Source organism: Sarcophilus harrisii, chromosome 4 (genome assembly GCF_902635505.1).
Source record: "Sarcophilus harrisii chromosome 4, mSarHar1.11, whole genome shotgun sequence".
Classification (NCBI taxonomy): Eukaryota; Metazoa; Chordata; class Mammalia; order Dasyuromorphia; family Dasyuridae; genus Sarcophilus; species Sarcophilus harrisii.
In genome coordinates this window covers 383,295,215-383,320,497 of record NC_045429.1, presented here as the reverse complement: position 1 = coordinate 383,320,497, position 25,283 = coordinate 383,295,215, and the positions used below count along the sequence as shown (strand labels likewise).

The 25,283-nt window shown below is 36.5% G+C and overlaps 1 protein-coding gene across 1 annotated transcript in view; it reads right to left on the bottom strand.

Moving 5' to 3' along the window:
* The window catches only part of KIF26B (kinesin family member 26B), a 612,624-nt gene that overhangs the window by 373,918 nt on the left and 213,423 nt on the right, over positions 1-25,283 (bottom strand). The window contains exon 3 of the mRNA XM_003767766.4: positions 3,468-4,004. Within this exon, the coding sequence (XP_003767814.2) occupies positions 3,468-4,004 (537 nt within the window). The remainder of the gene's footprint in view (positions 1-3,467; positions 4,005-25,283) is intronic.

The following is a 25,283-nucleotide window of genomic DNA, read 5'->3' as shown; positions in this document are numbered from 1 at the left end:
GTACGAGTGAAGAGAATACTCATTAAGGTGTTCCAAAGTATTCATGTATTGATATCTAAAAGCCCAATAGTATCTGGGCTATGACTAGAACCAACTTCACTTTCAGTCCACCACCAGTGACCTCAGAATTACTTCTCTGGCGTTTATTTTTTTTATTCCCAGTATTAAAGTGAAGGACTCCTCATTCAACTTTGCTCTTGCCTACATGTTTCAGAAACAGTTACAAAAGACAACTTGGAATATCTAGACCTTGAGAGGCTATCGAGTTTCTTCCTGCAAATCAGGGCTTCTAAACATTGTTTCCTGTTTTAGACCCCATCTGGCTATCTGTAAAGTCTATAGACCACTCAGAATAATGTTTTTAGATACATAAGATTACAAAGGAAGTCACTTAAACTGAAATAATTATAAAAATATTTTTAAAGCAAGGGCTCTAATTTAAGAACCCCTGGTCTATAAATCACCCCAGATCATCGAGAAGCTATCCTTTTTTTAAAGACCTCAGAGAAAGTTCACAAGGTCCTTTGGAAACCAGACTAATGTATAGCAACCATAATTGTAAGAAAGTTCTACCTTATATTTTTTTTCTTAATTGTTCCACATATCTGAGAGAGAGAGAGAGAGAGAGAGAGAGAGAGAGAAAGAGAGAGATAGGCAAACCTTATTGGTTCCTCTTCCCTTCAAAAGGCTGGGTTATAGATACAGGGAGGAGAGGATCCTTCGGAAACTTTTGAGATCTCTTTCTCTCCTTCCTCATTTTCATTCTCTCTCTCTCTCTCTCTCTCTCTCTCTCTCTCTCTCTCTCTCTCTCTGCAATTCTCGGGGCATGTCTGGGCAGATGCAGTGGTCTGTGGCCGTTTTCCAGAGGAAGGATTTGCTCTTTTTTAAAAAAAAAAAAATCATGAGCAGGAAAATAAGGCCAGCTATCAGGGCATTCAATCATTTGTGACAAGTTGTCTAGACTGTTGAACTAAAAGTATATTTACTGCAGGGAGATGCCCATAGCAGGAGACATCAAGTCTAGCCAGTCCCATAGCCCTGTCCCTGGGCATCAGCCTGACAAAATCATGACACAAGAGGATACCAATTCATAGCCAGATACCAAATCTCTTTATCCCAGAGAGATTTCCTCTGGTCCCTTTTGCTCAGGGAAATGTGTGACCCTGTGTGTGTTAAACTTGAAAAGAGGCAATAAAGACCCATTAGAAAGATACTTCACAAGGCAAACTTTCTCAAGCTGGTAGTCCTTGTAAATTGTATTGAACAGGACCTCAAGTTGGAAAGACAAAGATCTTATTATATAAGCATTTCTTTCTTACCCACGGATGAGGAAGGGAAAAAATAGGTTAGGAAAATGAGGAAGGGGGAAAGGGTGATATGAATAATAAATTAAAAACAGGAAGGTCTGGGCTAGAAATGGGCCTATGACATTTATTCCCTATGTGATCATGAGCAAGTCATTTTTATCTCTTTAAACCTCAGTTCTGTCATCTATAAAATGGGGGTAATAATATCTGTAAATATCTACTTCATAGGTTTGTGAGGCTCCAATGAAATATAGATATACAGTGCTTTGTAGAATTTAAAAGGCTATATAAGGATCTGTTGGTATTTTAAAAACTTAAATAATCATCAAACATCATTTTATGTAACCGTTTTTAAGTTTGTCCTTCCTACCTAAATCTGCTAATAAGGGGCCGTTCTTTATTTCCTTTTTTATTTAAGTATCAAGATGCAACACTGTGCTTTAGTATCCAGTACAATTCTTTCAAAGAATAATAAACTGTGAATATTTATAGTTTAGCTTTGGTGATGGCACTAAAAATAGGGATATGGGTAGAAGCCAGGTATTGGGGAGAAAGGGGCGATAGGAGCAAATAAAAGACACTCAATAATATTTTAACATAAGCACAAAGAAGGCCCAACTTGCTTATTGCTTTGACTGTTTCCCAACTAAGGCAAAGATGAGACATACCCTTAGAATCATGAAGTGTTTGAATTGAACAGTATGTACAAGATCACTTAATAAATTTTGCAAATGAAGAGAGGCAGGGAGGCAGATAAGAGAGTAGTGTGAACTTGATTCCAATCTCACCTCTACTAACGTGTGAGAGTGGGCATGTCACTTTATCTAAGCTGGACAAGTTAATCATTGTCAAATTCCAATCCAATTCTAAAATTTTCAGATACAACAAACTTGTTAGAAAAAGTGCATCATCCAGCACTTAAAAGAAGATATTTTCCATTCTTGTTTTAGAATCAAAAGACCCTAGATTAACCTATAAGATGTGGGACATGCAGGTTTTTCTATAATCTAAAATCTATATCTATTGAATAAATTCGGTTTTATGCAAATGTGTTACTATTTTTCAAGTGTATGCATATGTTACTGTAATAAGACACAAACTCGTTTTAAAGATTTGCTAAATTCACAGTGACACAACTGAGTGCTGGGTTTGGAGTCAAGGAGACTCGTTTTTCCGAGTTCAAATTTGGCCTCAGATACTTTACTAACTGTGGCCCTGGACAAGTCACTTAACTCTGTTTGCCTCAGTTTCCTCATCTGTAAAATGAGATAGAGAAGAAATAGTAAACCACTCCAGTGTGTTTGCCAAGAAAATGGAGTCACAAATTTTTGGACATGATTAAACAAGAAAATTCATAGTAGCTTTTTGTCACCATGAATTTTCTCTATCAACAGAAATACTACGTAGTACAAATCCTTTTATGTGGCATCCCAGAAATTTTATGTTAAAAGGGGGCCCCTATACTTGAAGAAGTTGGGATCTATTGCATTAGGTTATGTAAATTTACTCATTGTTACTTTGGAGCCATCATTCTCCATTAATACCTTAGCATGGATTTATTTATCAGTTTACAAAAAATAAGACCATGAACTCCAGATCACTGGGAGCATTCAGTTCAAAGCTGAATGTGGGATTAATTTGACAAAAATGATGAGTCCATTTCATGGGGATTAAATTAGATGACCTGTTGAGACTTTTTCAGCTCTGACAATATAGGATCCCAGGATTCTGTGACTTGCAAAAGTCCTGAATAAGACTCAGTAGTACAATGAATAGGAGTGTGAAGGCTTGGTGGATATGGTATTTCCCCAAAGAGGTAAGGCACTGATAATAGGTGAAGAACCTTGGGCAACTAGTAGTTCATAAGAATGAATCACAGATTTAGATTTTAAAGGGAATTTAGAGTCCATCTGGTCCATCCCTACCTCATTTTACAGAAAAGAAAATTAAGACTTAGTGACACAAAGTAATCTGCACATGGTAACAGATAGCAAGTACCAGAGGTAGCATTTGAACACAGGTCCTTTGAAGTCTGACCCACTATATTGCCTACACCTGATTTAGAGCAGGTACCAAAATGGAAAAGGGAAAGGAAATGCCAATTGCTTATTTTACAACTTTGCCCAAAGCCACCTTGGCTCTTCCCCAATAGCTACTTACCTGGTAGGGGTATAGTGTGACTCCATTTGTTCTGGACAGAGACCAGGTACCATCCAGATACTGGTGGGCCTGGATGGCCACTGAGTTGAGGATATTCCCATTGCTGGGGCTGGTGGCCATTTGAAGGCTGACCTTGGCCTGGTGAGTAGGGGATCCATTCTTCTTCTCTGCCCCAGTGCCAACCCCAAGGCTATTGGGCTTGCTGCCATGTTTGTTGGTGATGAAGCCTGTGTAGTTAGAGGTGGCATAGGAAGCAGGCACAAAGGCCCAGTCTCGGGGCTGCTGAAGGCCACCCACGTGTCGGGGTCCCACCAAGGCGGGGATGTTAGCAAGTGGTGGAGGCGAGCTTGGCGATGTGTCATAGTGCTCGCTGTTGGCCGCCTGCTCCAGGGTCAGCACCATCTGGATGGCCTCCTGCTTCAGCTGGTTCAAGTGAGTCGCACAAATGTCACAGCGGTTGTCCCGCTCATTCCACGCTTTCCGGATGGTGTTGGGAACCTGGAGCTTGTCATGGATCGCAGAAGAGAATGCAGGGTCCTAGAGAACAAATGAACAAAAAAAAAAAAAGTAGAGGTATTTAACTCAAGGTTAATACCAAGTAGAGAGAGCTATCAGGCCCATTCAAGTTCGATGAACTAAGCCAAAGAATTACCACATGAAGGCGCAGTGTTCCTGACTATTAGCATCATTTCAATCTCTCACAGCAAAAGTTTTTAATAATTTTCAGAAAATAATTTAAGAATCCTCTTTCCCAGACCAGTCAAAGGGAAGTGCTCTTTGTCTTCTTGTTCACATCCAAGAATGACAGTCCAATCTTCTTTAGCTAACAACCTATAGTCATTCAATCAATCAGTATTTATTAAGCATTTTATATATGCCAGACACTGAGCTAAGCACAGGAGATATGAAACCAAAAATGGACTTTTCTTTAGGTTGTTTATATTCTTTTGGAATGGAAACATGCACAAATAGTAGTATCCACCAGAAGAAAAAACCAAACCAAACAATCAAAATCAGTATAGAGTAGTTTTGAGAGGGAAGGCCCTCTCAGTAGCAGCCACAGTGTAGGAAAAGGCAGGATAGAAAAGGTAGGAGTCAGGAAAAGCTTTGTGGAATAGGCAGAAATTAGGCTAATCTTGATGGAATAAGGGATTCTAGGAGGCAGAATAGAGATGAGATGAGTGTATTCAAGGCAGGACTGAAGGTCAATGCAAAGGCACAGAGGTAGGAGATGAAGGACAGAGTCTAAGAAATAAGAAAGAGGACAAAATCTATAGATAGATCGATAGAGATATAGATTTCTATCTATTTATCTACATATACATTATATATGTATATATTTATAGAGAGATATAAATATGTAGATATTTCTATAGAGATCAATATGTATCTATATATATATCTATTCATATAGAGATATATGTATTTATAGAGAGAGATAATATATCTTTAGAAATATCAATATAGATATCTATCTATATCTCTATATATAGAGAGAGATGTGTATCTGTATTAGGAGAGATAGATAAATAAACAGACAAATAGATAGAGATAGAAACATGAGTAAGACACTGGATTTTACTAAGTAGGAAAGTTACATGTTATTTTATATAGGCACACATTGGATTCTAGTGGAGGTGTTTTTTCCTCTGATAATCATAATAAACAGATTCACAATTAAGTCATCATCCTTCCCCCTTATGATTAATGATCCATGTTAGAAGGATAGTTAAGGAGGGATGTAGGAATGAAGTTTAGGACTATGAAAAAAAGCATTTATTTTACAAAAGGCTATTAATAGCTCAAATATATATATCATACTTTATATGGAGAGTCCTCTATGAGCCCATGATACTATGTGGCAGAAGACCTGCCCCTACACAGATCTATGGCCACACACACACACACACATTGAGAGAGAGAGAGAGTTTCTGTCACTATGACATCTCTTGGGTCCAGTTCTTCCCTCCCCAACTGCCATGGAAACCAGTGATGGATCACTTTCTTTTCCAAGACAACTATAGCTGAATTATGATTGTCCCTGCTATCCATCCTCTCATCCACACCTCTGTCACCCAGTTTGCTATTGGGTTTCTCTTAAGCTCCTTTTAAAATTTTCCATATACTTTCACTATGTAAGTTCTCTTCTGATTCCCAATCATGGTATGAAGACAATCTCCAGATACCTTACAGACTACCTAGTCCAACCCATAACTATATAAGAATCTTGTCTGCAATTCACCCCACACTTGGCAATCTAGCCTTGGCTTAAGGACCCTCAAGAGGGAATCCACCTCCTCCTGTGGCATCCCATTCCTTTTTTACTGGCACAGCTTGGTCATTCAGTTCATAGAGTGCCAGGCTTAGAATCAGGAAGATTCTTCTTCCCAAGTTCAAACCTGGTCTTAAACACTCACTAGCTGTGTGACCCTGGGCAAGTCACTTCCCTCTATTTGCCTCAGTTTCCCGTCTATAAAACGGGAGCACACTGGAGAAGAGCAAACCACTCTAATAACTTTGCCAAGAAAGCCCAATGGGCCAAAAGTCCATGATGCCATACAACAACAACAGCATATACACAAGAAATACTAATTGCATCAGCTGCGGGCCAATGATCATATTGCACAGTCTAAGTGATTTGGGGAGAAATGAGAATGATGGTATCTATGCGAATAACGGGCATCCTGAAGCAAGAGGACATAACAGGAGTAAATGTGGTCATTATCACTGCATCTTTATTGAGTCACACTGAATTCTTGCAATATAATGCTTTCCATGAATACCTTTCAAGGTTCATCCTATCAAAATGCAGGTAAGCTAGGTCAGTCAAAACCTGCTGATGATTTCCATTCAACAGAGACTCTGACTGTGCTATATGAAACTAGGGAAGGAGAACAGGAATGGTGGCAGGGCTAAGAAGACAAAAGATGTAGAGGAATGAGGGTAAGCTGAGAGATCCTTCCTTAGGGGGAAGGGTGGGGGTGGGGGATAATTCATTATGAACTCTAGGATTTTGTTTTCACTGTGCCGTTAACTGCTCTTCAGCATTAAATGATTAATTGATTAATAAATCAGCAAACAACAGCAAGAGTGGCTCAGGAGGTAGGAACTCAAGGTTGCCATATAACACTATGGAAAACAATAGGGGGTCATGGTTGATCAAATCTCTAGCAGACAAAGAGTCCGCAGACTGCCAGCTCCATAAGTACCATATGAGAACTGACCTGTAAACCACTTGCTACTGTAAATATTTTTATCCCAGGAAATTTCAGTCATCTCATAGGCCAAGGTGGCCAGAAACACTGCCTGCTTATTATTCATCTAGATTTAGTCATAAATATCTATTCTTCTATTCAACAACCATATATCAAGCACTTACTCTTAGGAAGGCAGACCATCAAAATGAGTATCTGAGAACCTGGGAGAAAATGCTGCCTCTGCTGCTTATTCCCCATGTAATCAATCTCTCTTAACTTTATTTCCTCATCTGGAAAATGGTTCCCACAAGTTCTAAACCTAAGATCCTATAAGAAGGCTTAGGATTAGTAAACCTGGCTTTAATTATTAGCTTGGCTATTTAATATCTGAATAACCTTAGGCAATATTATTGATATCATTATTATTGTTGTTGTTATTATTACTGTTACCTGGTTCTCATCTGTTTTTGATGAAGTTCAGAAAGAAATGATCCAAAGACAAATTTTTATGTTACTATTATATTTTATATTCTGTGAACAATTGAGTAAAAATAATTGCCTCTATCTATTTATGGGCAGCCAGGTGGCATAGTGGATAAATTTCCCAGGTTTGAAGTTGGGAAGAACTACATTCAAATACAGCCTTAGATACTTACTAACTGTGTGGCCCTGGGCAAGTCACTTAACCCAGTCTGCCTCAGTTTCTTCATCTATAAATGAGCTGGAAAAACAAATGGCAAACTTTAATATCTTTGCCAAGAAAGCCTCAGATAGGGTCACAAAGACATGACTGAAATGACCGAATGATATCAGTCTGTTTATTATAATTAACTAAGACTATCTGGATGAGTTCATTATGGATAGGAGTCACCTAAAGCATTTTCAGATCTACTTTGGTAATAGGATATATCAGTGTTATCATGAACCTGAACAAGTCACTTTATCCTGTTTGCCTCAGTTTCCTCCTCTGTAAAATGAGCTGGAGAAGGAAATGACAAACCATTCCAGTATTTTTGCCAAGAAAGCCCCAAATGGGATCACAAAGAATTAGATACACTGAAAAATGAATAGACAAAAAATTATAACAATAACCAATATTTATAGTACTTTAAAGTTTACAAAGCTCTTTATAAATATTATACTATTTTATAGCTTCAACAACCCTGAGAGATAGAGCTAGTATTATCCTCATATTATAAATGAGGAAACTGAGGTAGGTAAGTCAGCAAGAGTTTGAGGCTGGATTTGCACTTGTTAGATGGTAAGTGGTAAAGCTTCTCTGTCTTTATATCCAGAGAAGACAGGATTCCTAACCCAAGAGGATTTTAGTCTAATAGGAACTTTTATTTTTTATTTTATTTATTTATATGCTATTATCATCTTTATGTTATAGATGTAGAAACTAAGGCAAGCAAAAAGTAACTGATTTACTCAGGATCACACAGGTAGTAAATGTCTATGGTGGTTTATAAATTCAGGTTTTCCTAACTCCAGTGCTCTATCCACTGGGCAACCTAGCTGCCCTATTATTATTATCACCATTATTATTCAAAAGATGTGACTCTTCATCCTTTCATCATTCTCTTCATCATGAAAAATTCACAGAGCATCCATTTATACCCTATGTGGGTGGACTGTTTCCAAGCAAAGAGAAAAGTCCAAATTCCTGACCTAAGGAAGCGCTCTGAAACAAGCAGAACCATGAATCCATTGCACACAATAACAGCAAGAATGATCAACTATGAAAGGCTTGGTTCTTCTCAGTAGTTCAGTAATCCAAAGGAATCCCAATAGACTTTGGACAGAAAATGCCATCTTCATCCAGAAAAAAGAACTAAGGAGACTGAATGTAAATCAACACATGCTATGTTCACTTCTATTTTTTTGTTTTTTTATCTTTCCTTTGGTTTTTTCCATTTGCTCTGATTTTTCTCTCCAAAAAGGATTCATAAAACAATGTGCATTAAAAATAAACTAAAAAAAGAGCTCTAAAATTTACAGGTCAGGAAACTGAGCTTAATGTAGGCTCTGAAATGAAAGCATTCATGTGGGGAGCATGTATAATGTCTCTTGTGATTTAGCCATCTATCATTAAATTGAAAGGGTTCAAAAATGGGTGTGAATACAATCACTAGATAGGTGATTTAATGTTTATGGTTCTGGTGATATAGAAGTCATAATTATCTGCCTTCCCACTCCTCAAAGGGGACCAAATCTAAAAGCCGACAGCTACCAAAATCAGAGACTGTGATACCTGAGTGATACAGATTTAAAGGGTGAGATTGAGGACACCTCGCAAATGGCTGCAGAAAATGATCCAACTTTTCATGCTTGAAAGAGAAAGTTTCCTGTTTCCTGAAAATAATTTTGATTGTTGGTTGGTGAATTTAATAAAACTTTCCCTGATTACCTTCCTTATATCAGAAACCTTCACTGCCAAAAGGATTGGATATGGGGCCAGGACTAGCAGCATTTGGCTCACATAAGGTCCCAGAAAGTTATTAAATCCCTCAGTTCAAATGTGCCTGAGGGTATTTGATTTTTAATCACATTTTTTTTTTATTTTTTAAAGATATCTCCCACTACTTAATGACCCCAAGATAGGAGATACAATACATTTCCACCCAGTCATTTCAGTTCACATTACATGGTTATCTTTTAAATTGGAAAGTATCATTGCTATCTGTGTGTGCACCTGAATCTTAAAGGGCTGATAGGCAGAGGAGGATCCTATCACGTGAAGGACAGTTAGCTTCGCATCTGAGGTCCATGGCCAAGAATCAGTGAGTTTGTTTCCTAGGCCGCATGATGACATATCCTCCCATTGCTACATGCCAGATTAATTTGTTGCCACTTGTGATGATGATGTTTATTATTTTGAGATAATATATGCAAAGTATTCAGCAAATAATGAAATACTACATGAATGGCAATTCAAAGGGGCATGATGGCCCCAGGTAATTCTTTAAAACTATATTGACTATATATTTTAATATATAGTCTATATGTTTTTATATATTATATATATTAATATATATTTTAATATATTGACTATATATTAAAAGATTCTATATTATTTTATATTATATATATGAATTGAATATATATAGAGAAAAAATTATATAATTTTATATTTTATATATTTTTTAATATATTATCTATATATTGAAAAAGATTCTATATTTAAGACTACATATTTTTTTAAAAGTTGCTAATCTTCTGGATAAAAAGAAATTAGAAATCTTTACAAATTCTACCAATAATATCACCTAACATTTAAATATCACTCTATATGCATCATCTTATTTGATTCTCACAACCCCATTTCACACATGGAGAAAGGGAGAACCAGAGAAGTTTCTTATTCAGGATTACAGCGCTTATAAGTGATAGATCTAGAATTCAAATCTAAGTCCTTTACTTCTAGATACAGTACTTTTTCTCTACATTAACACAGTAACAGCAGCTAGGTAGGCAGTGAATAGAGTACCAGCCCTGGGGTCAGGAAAATCCTGAATTCAAATATCATCTCAGACATTTAAATAAGTCACTTGACCCCAATTTCCTCTAAAATAACTCACACACAAATATACCAATGTAGTTATCACACACACACACACACACACACACACACACACACACACAAATACACCAAAGCAGTTATCTTACATACACCTTGTTTACATATATCTGTATACTGATGTATACACATGTAGCTTATTTTGATTTTCTACTTCTAGATCAGGAAAGAATTTGACCCTTCTCCCTAAAGTCAAATAGGATAAAAACCATTTACTCTTTTCCTCAACGAGGCTTTGACAAAATGAGAATTACCCTTTTACCACATATGGATCCTAAATCAAAATGAAATGACAAAATAATTTTCCATAAAATGAGTCTTTGTGACCAGTCACCCATGCAACAAACATTTTTAGATGCCTACTATATGCCAGATATTGTAGCTAAGTTCACAATCTAATGGAGAAAACACTATGCTAATAACTATGTACAAAGAAGTTACAGAAAGTTACTAATTATATGAAAGAATGAAAAGTTCCTAACAATGGGAATGCATTCCCCCATCACCCTCCATGATACTAAGACTTTCTATCACATTCTACAATTTTCTTTAAAAACTCAAAGACAATGATGATTTGCAAATTATGGAAGAAAAAATAAAAAAATAGACAAGTCAGATGAGATAATTCCTTAACTCACAAAGTTAAGAAGATGTTGCTTATAGAAATTACCATTTTTTTCTTATGATTATTAACTGATAGGCCTTCCAATAGATGATTTAGGATCACACTCAAGTCAAACCCAGCCTAAAATATTCAGGATATCCAACTTCCACAGGGCCATCTGTGATTCTACATTACCAGAGACAAAAGTGAAATAGACAAAGGCCATTAGAAAATTGGGGAAAACACCCTAATAATTCTCTTAACCTAAATGTCTTTAATGCAATTTCCTCAGGGTTGCTTGCTATCTCCTTGACTAGATGGTGAGCTACTTGGTAGGACCATCTTGTGCTTCTTTTTGTTTCTTCAGCACCTAGGACAGTGTCTGCTATACAGTAGGCACTGGATAAATGTTTGTTTATTAACTGACTGACTGATGATATTCCCTTAAGTTAAGAGATCTCACATCAGTTATCATCCCCAGTTATCATCCTGTTACCCAAAACTCCAATAAAGTATTAGAAATAGTTTCTCAGAGATTTCCAAGTTTTTTCTGAGTCATCCTCCAAAAGTGGATATCTGCCTGAGATTTTACTGAGACCTCCATGCCATTCTCTGCAGCCCAATCAAAGGAAGAATGCAGATTTAGAGTCAGCAAGAACCTTAAAGGCCATGGAATCCAACCCTCTCATTTTATAGATGAGAACACTGAAGCTCCAGGATCACACAGCTAATAAATATCTGGAGGAAGATTCACACTGGGTTCTTCCTGAATCCAGGTTCAGTACATCAACCACTATATTACGTGGCCACCTTAGAAGCAAATCTGTGAAAATACAGCTAAGAGACTAACTAAAGACATTTGTGGAATGGAAGTAATATGACTAATTCAGAAAGTCCATATCCCCATCAAGCCAGTAGGATGGTTATAATTATCAAGTAAACTGCTGACTTCCATTGTGTGTGTCTCAGATAGTGATGAGGGGAGCAAGAAATCAGGCGCCATTGTATGAGCCCACAAGGTCACTCCCTAATGTTCCTCATTATTTTCTTCTTTCATCTCATTCTCCTCAAAGGGGTAAACTGTCCAGTAATAAATGCTAATGCCACTTTTGAGGAATGGATGATTCTTTTCCAAATTACTTGAGCCCAAAATGGCCTTAGCATGTGCTCCTCCAAGGCCAGCTGGGTCTGTCACCATGCCAATAACTGGAGTGAATGTCCAGGATTTGCCATACAAATTCCTGTCGATGTTTGCTTGTTATTTATTATTCTAAAAGTCTCTAGTGACAGATTCAACAAGATTTGTGCTGCCCTTCAAAGACATTTTCTTCTCACCCTTTGCTAAACTATCCTCCTACATAAATGTTGTCCCATGAGACTCTGAATGGTGGACCACATGCAGAGAATGATCTATTTGTTCCCCACAGCTGGTTTCTTCCCATCAGATCAATGGGCCTCCCCATCAGCATCAATCATATCTTTTTCATGTCTCAGTTTTTATTTTTTCCCCTAGAATAATCAACAATATTCCTTTTTGTTTATTTAATATCCCTGACATTTATTACTTGACTCTTGTATCCCCATTAGGCATGAGGCCAATATTAATGTCTTGCTTCTTTTCACATGGAAATGTAGAAGTAGAAAACGTGCCTTTGGTGCATAAGAAAGCCCCAGTGGAGTCAAAACACAGTGGCTCCTCCATTTATGGAGATCTTCATATAATCCTAAAAAATCAGTGAATAGATGTAACCTTTTCGATCTGATGTTTCATCCCCCCAAGGACTCTGGGTCCTGTAAGTCAATACATCCTGTAAGTCAATCTATATTTTTATTTCATTCATTTCCACATATGCTGGAGCATAAAAAAAAACTTTTTTTTGCAAGAAAAAGTAACCAGGATAAATTCAAGGACAGTTACAAGTATGTATTAAGTGCTTAAAGTTATGTGCATGATATAGGCAGCTAGGTAGTGCAATAGATAGAATATCAGGCCTACAGTCAAGAAGATTCATCTCTCCTGAATTCAAATCCAGTCTCGGATACTTACTAGCTTGTGAATCTGAACAAGTCATTTTAACCATGTTTGCCTCAGTTTCTTCATTTGTAAATTGAGCTAGAGAAGAAAATGGCAAACCACTCTAATATCTTTACCAAGAAAATCCCAAATGAGGTCACAAAGATTCAGAAACAGCTGAAAAAGGGCTGAACAACAACGTGAGCAATAAAAGTACAAAAAGGGAGAAAGGTGGAGAGGAAAGGACATAGAAGATGGAGGAGGTGAAGATTTTATTTTCATCAAAAGCATACATTGTAAGGTATGTGGGAAGGACCAGAAACCACTGCCAAGAAAAGCCCAAGTGGGATAATATAGAGTCGAACAGAATTGAAAATGACTCAACAACAATATCTAGATTTAGAAATCATTGGTGAAATAGTAAATCCAATGAATCCTGGACATAGGATCTGTTGAATTCTATCTCAGATATTTATTGATTATATGACCCATGGCCTCTCTAAGGCTCAGCTGCCTTATCTATAAAATGGGGACAATAAAAGTACCTCCCCACAAGGCTGTTGTGAGGATATAACTGAAATTATTTTTGTAAAGTACTTTGCACATGTCAAATGTAAAGTATAATTACTATAATTATTATCATTTGAATAGCATTGATTATTTAAAATATCTTTCTTACAAAGTGTCTCAGAGTTCAAATAAAATAAAATATTAAAATTATTTTGTTGAACTGTCGAGGTTATTATTTATTGTTATCATTAATCATCATTACTATTGCCATATCTATTATCTTTACAGATTTTCCCTGGAGATGAGCCTGGTAGAGTTTCATAAAATGTGTTGTCAGAAAAACCCTTATCCTTCTGCCTTTCTTTTAGCTTTGGATTTCCTATTTCTTCTATCTTTCTTCTGCGTAAGAGAGCTCTAAATGTATTTTCTTAATAAATGTTTATTGAATGGAATTGAATTTATCTATCCCATTTTAAAATTATTAACAAATGGTATGAAGGTCTGGATATTTTTTATGTAAAATGCCATGTTAAGTCTCATATTAGTCAGCTATTATTATTCTTGCACATGCAGGTAAAAACAAAACACTAGAGAATGAAATGTCAAAATTCAAAACCAAAGAAATTAAACTGATCTGGAGTGCAGTACCTGGAACCTGCCCTCACTTTGGGTGATAACAAAGAAGTTATTTTAGTTCAGTCAGGTGTGATTCCTTCTGACCCTGTTTAGGGTTCTCTTGGCAAAGAGATTGAAGTGGTTTGCCATTTCTTTCTCCAGATCATTTTACAGATGAGGAAACTGAGGCAAAGAAGGTCTTGCCCAGGATCAAACAGCTAGTAAAGTGTCTGAGGCCAAATTTGAATTCATGAAGATAAGTTGTTGTTTGGATTTTTTTTTTACTCCAGGACTTGCTGCTCAACACAGAGATAGAATCCTACTAAGAGATAATACATGAACATTCAGGTCTGAAGGACATGGCTATTTATGCATGAGAGGCTGCTGCATATGAAGTTGAAAGGAGGGAATTAGATTGATTTGGCAGCTTGCAGAAACCTGTGAAAAGTGTTTCAGGTGATTTGACTTTTTCTATCTTCAGAAAGCATAATTCTAATTCACACTTCATACTCCTGGGAGCTACTCACCATCTACTCCAAAGACTGTGAAAGGTGTTGTTAATCATAACTACATAAAACCTTTTAAAAAATAAAATGTCCTGCAATATGTCTTGGCTCCCGGGTTACAAAGTAAGCTTTTTGAGATCAAAGAGATTATACTCCTTTGCCTATATCACCATGTTTTACCTAGTTAAGGCTGTAACTAGAGACAGAGCAATAGAATTTTGTTTGGGACATCAACATTTAGGAAGCACTGACAATACCTGAAGTCTTTTAGCAGTATACAAATAATTGAGCTTAGAGTCTAACTAGTATGAAGGGTCTGTTAATAATCCACCTCATGACAATGTTTCCTACCAGCCATATCCTCAGTATTTATGATTGTATTTGGTACAGCTTGCCCCAGGTGTAAAAACTGCTAGATATGCATCTGCCTGGCACTAAGCAAAATTCCCTATTTATGGTAGCCATTCAATAAACTTTTGTGGATACTGAAAATGACATAGAGAGTGCCAAAAAAAAGTTCAGAGACTTAGAGAAGAAAATGAATATTGATGATAAGCCCACAGAAATGTTAGAGATGAAAGGACCATGAAAAGTCATCTCATTTTACAAATGAGGATGAAACTAAGAAATGATTTGCCCATTCTCACAGTTAAAAACAACAGGATTTCCTTTCCAAATCTAGCAACTTTTACTGTTCTAGCCAGAAACTCTTAGGATTTCCCCCTCTCCTGCTGATATCTTTGTAATGGTAAACTGAGTCATTGTTTGCTTCAACTCTCACCGAGTCCTAGGTCATTGACTGGGTTTTGCCTCAAACAAAAATGAGACATGGCAAAGACCTTGATTTAGAAAGACCAAGGCCACCCACAGCATGCCAGGTCATAGCAGTCATCTTGATTTTGTCTTGCCACTGGAGTTTGATTACTCTTTCAGAAAGAGTAAGGCTGATGAGTCTACACAGTCCTGATCTAATTATATACAGTTCACAGCAATTAAAGACAACACTCTCATGATATTATTGGCTGTCTTTGGAAATGAAAGATAACAACAATTCCTATAGAGCTCCCAGACTCACTCAGTGGTCCAGTATATAGAGCCCTAGGCTTGGTGTCTGAAATTCAGCCTCTGATACTTACCTGAGAAAATCACTTAACCCTATTTGCCTCAGTTTCCTCATTAGTAAAATGAACTGAAGAAGGAAATGGAAAACCACTCTAGTATCTTTGCCAAGAAGATATAATTATGAAGTGTTGGATAAACTGAAAATGACTGAACAACAACATAGCTCCCAAATTAGCCAACCCCATATGTGACCTGTACGAACACTACTTAATATATGTTGAATTGAACAAGGAAACATATTGTCACTGAGCTAGTACTCCTAATCCCTATTCCCACCTCCCCCCAAATGGTGGGATATGTTGGTGAATGTTTGACAACTGGATCCCAAAAGGAAAAAAGTAAATGTATTTTCACATACATATACATGCATACACACAATTTACATATATATATACCCTTATACAGGAAACTTGGGAATTTGATCATTATTAACATTTTCTCTACTGCTTTCAGTTTAGACAATACATAAAACACTAAGTTAAGCTCTGATTTGCAACATCCACTAAATTCTGAGGTATAAATTTATCTCGCACTAAAAATTTAACAATTGGTTTGAACAGTTTCCAGGACATCACCATTCAAATAAGATTGAATAATAATGTGATTTACTTATTTTCTTCAACTATTTGTAAAAGACTGTAAAAGGGTCATTCTTTTCATTGAAAACAATGGACTTGGGTGAGCTGCTTGTCAAAATAGATTGGAAGGCAGAATGGACTGTATCCCCTTTATACAGCTATCAAAGCAAAAAAACTTTGCAGTAGGTTGTAGTTTAAAGGTAGTTTCTTTTGGTATTCTTCTCTACCTATAAATTGCCATCCTCTGCCTCTAAAGGAATCAAGGAAAAAAAGATTGTTGTTCAAGTCATCCCAACTGTGTTTGACTCTTTGTGACTCCATTTGGGGTTTTTTTGAACCATGCCTTTTTGGTAGCCTGATGCTGGTTGAAAAAGGGATCTATTTATAAATATAGCTTACAGCATAACTTGGGAAAGTAGATTCCCTAGGTACCTTATGTGTTTCCCCTTATCTGAAAAGTACAGCAAAAGAGACACAATATTGATCGCATTACAATGAAATTTCACCTTTAAATTTTTACAACCTAGCTAGGGTAAAATGCATTTCTTTATGCAGGCTTTAATGTGCCATCAGGTGGCAAATGGATTTATTTTCTAGTTGCAACTGGTTGTATTAGCATAAAGTTATTAAGAAGTCTGCTAATTATCTCATTATACAATTGCCTAATGGTTTTTGCTTTCATTAATTTGTTTTGCATGCATGAAATGATGTATGAATTTCCTTGCCTGCGTTTCTTTGAACTTGCAACTCTGAGATGAGATGTCTCAAAGGGCTTTAATGGGATAAAGGACATTTTAACACAAAAACAAAGTTCTGATCATGTTGCTTCCTTGCTCCAGAAACTTCACCAATTCCCCACTCACTACAGAATTAAGTCCAAATTCATTATTATTCAGTCATGTATGATTCTTCATGACCCTGTTTGCGTTTTGTAGGATTTTTCTGGCAAAAATATTAGAGTAGTTTTGCCATTTCCTTCATCAGCTCACTCTACAGAAAAGGAAATTGAGGCAAACTGGGTTAAGTGCCTTGCCCAGGATCACATAGGCAGTTAAGTGTCTGAGGCTATATTTGGACTCAGGAAGATGGGACTTCCTGACTTTAGGTCTTGTGCTCTATCCACTGAAAGAGCAAGGGGGCTTGCCTGTAGTAAGAATCTGAGACAACCTACAACTAGTCCAAAGACTAGTAGATTGGTATTACCAAAAAAAAACAAAAACAAAAATAAAACCAATGGCTAATTTGCTGGGTAGCTCCTCTGAGGAGGAAATATGGGAAAATATAAATAAAACAAGTACAAGACAAAAAACATAAAAGCATTATAATTTTCATTACATACATGAAATAGCAACTCCATCAAAGTCCCATCAAAGCCATCTTCCACATAGCTACCACATAGCATACCTCCTAAAGCACAGGTATGTCTATGGTACTTCTCTACTCAAGAGGTCCCAGTGGCTCCCTACTGCCTCCAGAATCAATATAGATACTTCTTTTTTTTGTTGTTGTTTGTGTCACTTTTAAAGTATTCCCAATATGGATATATATATATATATATATATATATAGTAATGCCAGGCACTGTTCTGAGTACTTCACAGACATGATCAAATTTGATTCTTCAGCAGTATAATCCCTGGTATACTGCAGCCACTCAAATGCTTGTTGATTGACTAATGGATTAATGTTATTAATAATGGGCAGCTAGATGATGCAGTGGATAGAGGGCCAGGTCTAGAATGAGGAAGACTTGAATTAAAATGCGGCCTCAGACACTTACTAGCTGTGTGACCTGGTATGTCACTTACCCATTTGCCTCAGTTTCCTCATCTGTAAAATGAGTTGAAGAAGGAACAGCAAATCACTCCAGTATCTTTGCCAAGAAAAATCCAAAAGCATGAAAAGACAGACACAACCGAAACAGCTAAACAACAGCAACATATCATTATCATAAACTAAACATTGCAATGTGTCTCTTTGACCTCACCCCAAAGCTGTTCCTCTAAATAGACCAAGGGCAAGCATATCAAGACAGAGCTACACAAGGGAAGAATGGTTATTTTTCAAGCAGAGGTAGAAGGATGCTTGAATGTAGAAAGTGCCTATTTATAATTGTCCCATTATCCTTCATTCCTATACAATTAGACATTTGAGCTTTATATATAAATTTTATAAAGCTTTTTCTGAGTTTTGCTTGGGGGCCCTAGAGTCTTAAAGGGGCTGTTTAGTTCAGTCTGAACAGTTCAATAGTCCCTTCCCCATGCCCCACTTCTGTTTACTACATTGTATATGGAACTGGTACCCAACAGGGTTCAACAGTATCCCATTCACATTGCCATTTTTTTCAAGCCTAAATCTCTGGGCTGTTGGGCTTACACAGGATATGAGAAATCCCAAAAGGAAAGTACTCACAGCAGGCATTCAATGAATGCATTTAGAGCTCAGAGGAGCCAGACATTTCCCCTTTCCCTCTGGCAAACACATAAACACACATACACATATACATATATACATACACACACACACACACACACACACACACAAAACATACAGACACACACACACCTCATTATAAACCCACCAATGAGAACTACCTGGACAATGAGCTCTTGTACAGAAGGCCCTACAGCAGAGATCTCCAAGTATGAGCTCTAAACCCATCTCCCTGTATAAAGCTTGATCCATATTTTCCCCTCCTACCCAACCCTACAATCAGCCACTTTTCCCCATCATCTATCCTGAAAAAGATAAGGGCAGATAAGTTCAAGAAGTAATTTACCTCTTTAACTTATGTGGTTTAAAAAGGGCTAAAATTACAAAAAAAAAAAAAAAGTTCCCAAATATTAGCTGATTAAAAAGGAGAAGGAAGGTAGAAAGTTTTCATTCCAGTCAATGGCCCAACCAAGAAGGGAAAAAAACCACCAAACTGACTGAGGTTACAAATCTCAAAAAAAGCTGAGAATTTCCCACGGTTGTGGGGCTAATGACTGGATCTGACCTCCCAAAAGGATAAACTGTCCTGCAAAAATGAAAGCTTGGATGGGTCAACTTTATACCCTATCAAGTCTTGGCTAAAACCCTATCTTCGAAGAGAAACTTTTCCCTTAGCACTAATGACTTTTCTCTGCTGATTGTCTCCAGTACATACTGTCTATATTTAGTTTGTACTGCATATAGTCTCACCAAGTAGACTGTAGCATCCTTGAAAGTTTGAACTGTTTTGAGGGATTTTCTTCATTTTGCTTTGTTTTGTATTCCCAGCACTTAACACAGTATCTAGGATGACACAAGTGTTTAATAAATTCTGATTGACAAGAGAACACCATACACAGCAACAAATGTGATGATCAACTGTCATGGACTTGGCTCTTCTCAACAATGCAGTGATTCAAGGAAATTCCAATAGACTTGGGATGGAAATTGCCATTCACATCCAGAGAGAGAACGATGGAGACTGAATATGGACCTAAGCATAGTATTTTCACTTTCTGTTTGTTTCTTTCTCCCTTTTTGTCTTTTCTTGTGCAAAATGACAAATGTGTTTTAAAAATTGCACATATTTAACCTATATCAGATTGCTTGCTGTCTTGGGGAAAGCGGATGTAAGGAAAGGAGGGCAAAAAATTTTTGGAATACAAAGTCTTAGAAAAATAAATGTTGAAAAATAGCTTTACATATATTTGGAAAATAAAATACTACTGAAAATTTTTAAAAATTCTGGTTAACTTGACTTAGCTCCATTTTAAAAAGGTATCCAGATTATTTTTGCTTACTTGAACCATTCCATTCAGTAAAATTAAAACTGTGAGAAAGAAGGGAGTATAGAAAGCTTTCAGTTTTCTAGTCAGGAGTTACCATAGGACCATGTGAAAGTCTTTTCCCCTCCCCTGACATGACTGATGGATATCCTCTCACCAAAGGTGGGATTTCCTAGGATCATAGAATCTCAAAGGATTTCTTTGGAACTAAAACAACTTAATTGGATTATGTGAGGGGAAGAGTTGCAAATCCATTCAATTTGATGATTAATTCTCAGAAGGAAAGCCCAGCATCAAGCTTGTGCCAAAGGGAAGGGGCCATGATGCCTTTCATTCAGAACAAGGAAAAGTCATTCGCTCTTTTGAGGACAGCAGAAGAAGTGGAAGATCTCAGGACAAACAGTCTCCAGCTCCTTTTCTCCCATTTTCCATTCTAGGAAGAAATACCTATCAAATAAACCTACCAAATCAAATCTCATTTCTCTGCCAGGGCAGCGAAGTGGTACAGTAGATAGAATATTGGGTTTGGAATCATGAAGACTCATCTTCATGAATTCAGATCTAGCCTCAATTACTAGTTGTATGATCCTGGGTCTCAGTTTCTCATCTATAAAATGAACTGGAAAAAAAAAAAAAACTAGCAAACCACTCTAGTTTCTTTGCCCCTAAAGCTTACAAAATGGGGTCACAAAGAGTCAGACATGACTAAAATGAGTGAACAACAAAAAAAAAAGGAAAATTAAATCAAACCTAATTTTCTATAGAAGGTCTTTCCCAGCAGTCCTATTATGCAAATCTCGATGGCTCTCCCACCCACTTAGAGCCCTTTCTCTAAAATTACCCTCCAACTACTATATCTTATCTGTGCATAGCTACTTACATATTGTCTTCTCTATTAAAACATCGGTTCCTTGAGGGTAGGAACATTTTTTTTGGCTTTCTTTGTAACCATGGCACTTAGCACAAAAAGTGCCTGGTATATGGTTGGAGCTTATTAAATATTTGTTGGCTGAATTATTAAAAGTTTTGAAGTCTTTCCAATGGTTAGAATATGGAGGAGGCATGGCCTGGTAGTTGGTGATTCAGTTTCTTTTCTTATTTCCCTCAAAAGCAAAGTATAACTGCTCAGGATCCAAAGGAGTTTCCAAGAATCAACCTAATCCATGTTAGAGAAGGGCTTTTAAAGGCATCTAATCCAACCCCCTCATTTTATAAGTGAGAGAATAAAGGAGCAAAGAGAAATGACTTGCCCACATTCATAACACTGAAAAGGTTGGAGTGCCAGGATTTACGCCCAAGTCCTCCAAATCTAAATGGAATGCACTTTCTAATATATCAAAGAGTCTCTGAAAGCACAGGATTAAAAAGTCAATTCCCTACCTTTTCAATCATTTTCAAGGTCAAGAACCCACCTTTTACTAGCAAATTATGGCCATCAGCTCTACAGAGGTAGAATTGTAAGCACCAATCTTGCCAGAGTCCACATTTAGTGCGATGTAGATTTACCAAGGATGGGATATGGCTAAAGAAAGAAGCAGCCTGAAAGACGAGGCCATCAGATCAACCAAAGACATCAATTAGAGAAGTGAAAAGTTTCAACAGAGATGAAGTCTACATTTGAAATATGCTTCCACTTTCAGTTTTCCCTATGCATGTTCCCTCAGCTAATGGTGATTTGGAAATAAGCAAGAAATTGTGGTCCTATGTATAAGGAGAGGGGTTAAGGGTAGAGAGCTATATATCTCATTCTCTGTTTCATTAAATATATTTATTTTTAGTTAATTAGGAATAAGGGACTTATCTGAGTCACAAAGTTAGTAAAGGCCTGATTTGTACTCAGGTCCTCTTGACTTCAGGTATCCATCTAGTTGCCCCCTTATTAGATGTCTTTTATTTTGAATTAATGTGGCTTCTGGTTTAGCATGTTTTCAAAGGGAAGGAGGTGATATAATAGCAGTATTATTTAAGAACAACTTCGAACAAGCAAGCCATTCTGACAATTACAAATGCTCAAATTAACCTTAAATATCCTATTATGAAGGAAAATTCTGTTTGAATTCAGAAAGAAATATTGTTGTGGTATAGGAAAAGATGAGCTGGTTGATTTAAAAAAACATGGAAAAAATGGACTTATGAAGGAAGATGTTATCTGCTTTCAGAGAAATAAATAATAGAAGGAAAAAAGCATAGCATGCTCTTATACATATGTGTATGTATGTATGTACATGTTTATGTATGTTTCTTCTGAAAAAAAGAAAAAGAAATGCAATTTGCCCGATTAAGAAGCTACCTCAAATGTTCATATGGACTATTATGTCCAATCTGCAACAGAATACTCTAAGCTCATATTGGTCAGATCAACCACAGCTGAACACACCTTAACTTGACTCTAACATAGTGATGTTATTTTGGTCCTCTTAGTAAATGAAGAAGAACAACTAACCATACCCTCATCACTCTGTATACTTAAATATATCATAATAGCCTTCTTTAGAGTGAAGGCAACAAGGAAAGGGGAGAAAATAAAGTGAAAAATTCAGAACAGAGAACAAAAGAAAACAAACAAGAAAGTAAAGCTGGGAAGCTTTGAAACCTATGTCATATTTATTATATTTTCTGGGGAAAATGGAAATGTATTGTTTTATGTTGAATCCTCTCATGGATTGCTTTGTACATAGCAATTTTTTAATATTTTATATACTTTTTAAAAAAATTTAAAAGAGGGTATGGGGGAGATACAAGTGAGGGATTAAAAACTGTGGCTTTGAAAAGATTCTTTCTGGTCATACATTGAATCTATATGTAGATTTCAGGAACCCACAGTTTAGGGATCTCAGACTACATTAATTCAGTGCTGATCTTGACCTTTAAGTAGGCTTAAATTCGCTCAACAGGTTGGTTTGGTTTTAGTATTTTGTCGTGTTATTCATATAATTTCTCAGTAACAGATGTTCACCCATAAGCTTCCATTATTTCCATGATGGTCTTTTGTTTATGTTCATTACAGTCACAACAAAATGGGACAAACGAGTATACCTAGAAATTATTTTTACTGTTGTCTTTGGGCTAACAATGAAACCAATTCCCTCCTTTGTCTCTTTAAGAAAAAACTAATGGCCCTTCTTTTCCCTTTAGCAACAACTTCCTTTTGTCTTGTTTTCATTTCCATCAAGAACATCATAATTGATGTGGTACAGTTTTTCCATTTGTGTTAGCTGATGGGCAAAGAGCTCGCCTTTAGAGTGCCTACAGTTATATTAATATCCATAGGTAATCTAAAAACAAGGATTCTTTCTCAGATTTCCTTTTCTATCTCTATTCAAAAAGTGGAAACAGAAAAGGTCACATAAAACAGAGAGAATCATATACTTGTCTTTATTTCCTAGGTCACCATGGTCAAAGAAATTTCCTAGGTCACCCAACGATCAATATGTTGGGGATGAACCTTTTTATACTTAGGTACTATATATAGCTAGGTCACTATACTCTGAGAGCAGCTGGAGATTTAAAAGCTTTCCAGATTGGTAGAAACTGTTGGGTTTATATTCCACTGATACTGCCTTCGGCAACCCAGTCACCTCTATGTATGTCATAATGAGGTGTCAAAAACTTTTATGGTAGTGCAAGAAAAAAGTGAGAAAGATAGAACAAAGAGAAATACTATAAAATTTAGTTAAAGTATGAATTGAAACAATGGTACCTAAAAGTTAAGTCTAGAAAGTGACTCAATGTCTTAGTTCATAGGAAATCCAAACTTTAAAAAATAGATAAACCACCACATATAATGAACTGTACAAATAGTGCAACAAATAAGAAAGGAAAATACCTCTCTCTCTCTCTCTCTCTCTCTCTCTCTCTCTCTCTCTCTCTCTCTCTCCCTCTCCCTCTCCCTCTCTCCCTCTCTCCCTCTCTCCCTCTCTCCCCCTCCCTCCTTCCCTCTTACTTTCTGTGTGTATGTGTGAAATGAAGCCACCAGATTAACAGTTAACATCAACAGTAGGCAGAGAAAAATTGAGAGAGAGAGAGGTGAGAACTATCATGTCAAGAGCATCTCTCCTAAATATAAAAGGTAACTACTACATATATTTTTATATGTGGTATATATAACATGCACAAACACACACACTCATAGATTTCTCACTACTCTGTTCTACTGGCCTGTTTTGGGCAAAAGGCTATCTGCAAGGATGTAGTATCATTTAATTTAATTATTCCATGACAAAGCATTTGAGAAATAGAATTCTGTAATCCTATTTCAGATACAATTCTACATTGATTTACATTGACGTTTACTTCATAAAAGACTACATAATTATGTTCTTTATGCTTCAAATATAGATACATTCAGTATTAACTATGGGTCTATTTTAGACTTGAAAATAAAAACCAACTGTGCACAGCAGTTTGATTAATACCAGACCTTTCAACATTATTATTTACAAACCCATTTTCAGCTGCTTTTTTTTGCAAAATGTATACCTTGATTTATTGTTACCTAAGCATGGCTTCTTTTGTTAGAACTTAATTCATTACACCAATATTACTGTAGTATTATATAATGCCCTTAAACCCTAGGTAACTAATATGATGATTTTTTTCTGTTTATTTCCATTAAATAACCAAACATTAATGAGCTAATTGTGTTTCCAAGGGACAAGGAGGTAGTGAGATAGCTTTATGGAAGTTTCCCTGTTAACATGTCTTCATCCTTCAGCAAAACCATAACTGTTAATATTGCAATTTAAACTACTCCCATTTATTAATATCCACTGAGAACCTTTCAGCACATAAAGGGCCAGAGCCCTTTCTGGCCTCTTGTTGAAATGTTGTTAGTATTCCACATAGAGAGGCTATGGACTCAATGCAGGATGAAGCATTTTTTCTTAAATTTATTCATAGCTACTTGTTTTAACTATGCACATTTGTAATAAGGGTTTAATTTTTTCTGCTTTCTTATTTGGTGAGCAAGAGAACATGGGACAGAGAAAATTCAGAACTAAAAACTGAACTTAAAAGAAGAAATGTGTTTACAAAAATCTTAAAAGTTCAAAACCTTAGGATCTAAAAAAGAACAAATTAGTATATTTACATCTTTGATCTCTTGTGTACATGTGATTGTTAATTAAATTGAATTTTAAACAAAAGTGATTATTGTCATGTCCAGCTGGTGGCTGCTTATGTAGCCAGTGAATTAGTGCATGATGTTATCAATAAAAATCTGATTTGAACATCATATAGGCCACTTCTCTTTGCTCTATTCCATGCCTTTACTAAACAATCAAATAAAGGGGATGAAGAAATTTGCATTTATGTCATATAAGGGTTTGTTAAAG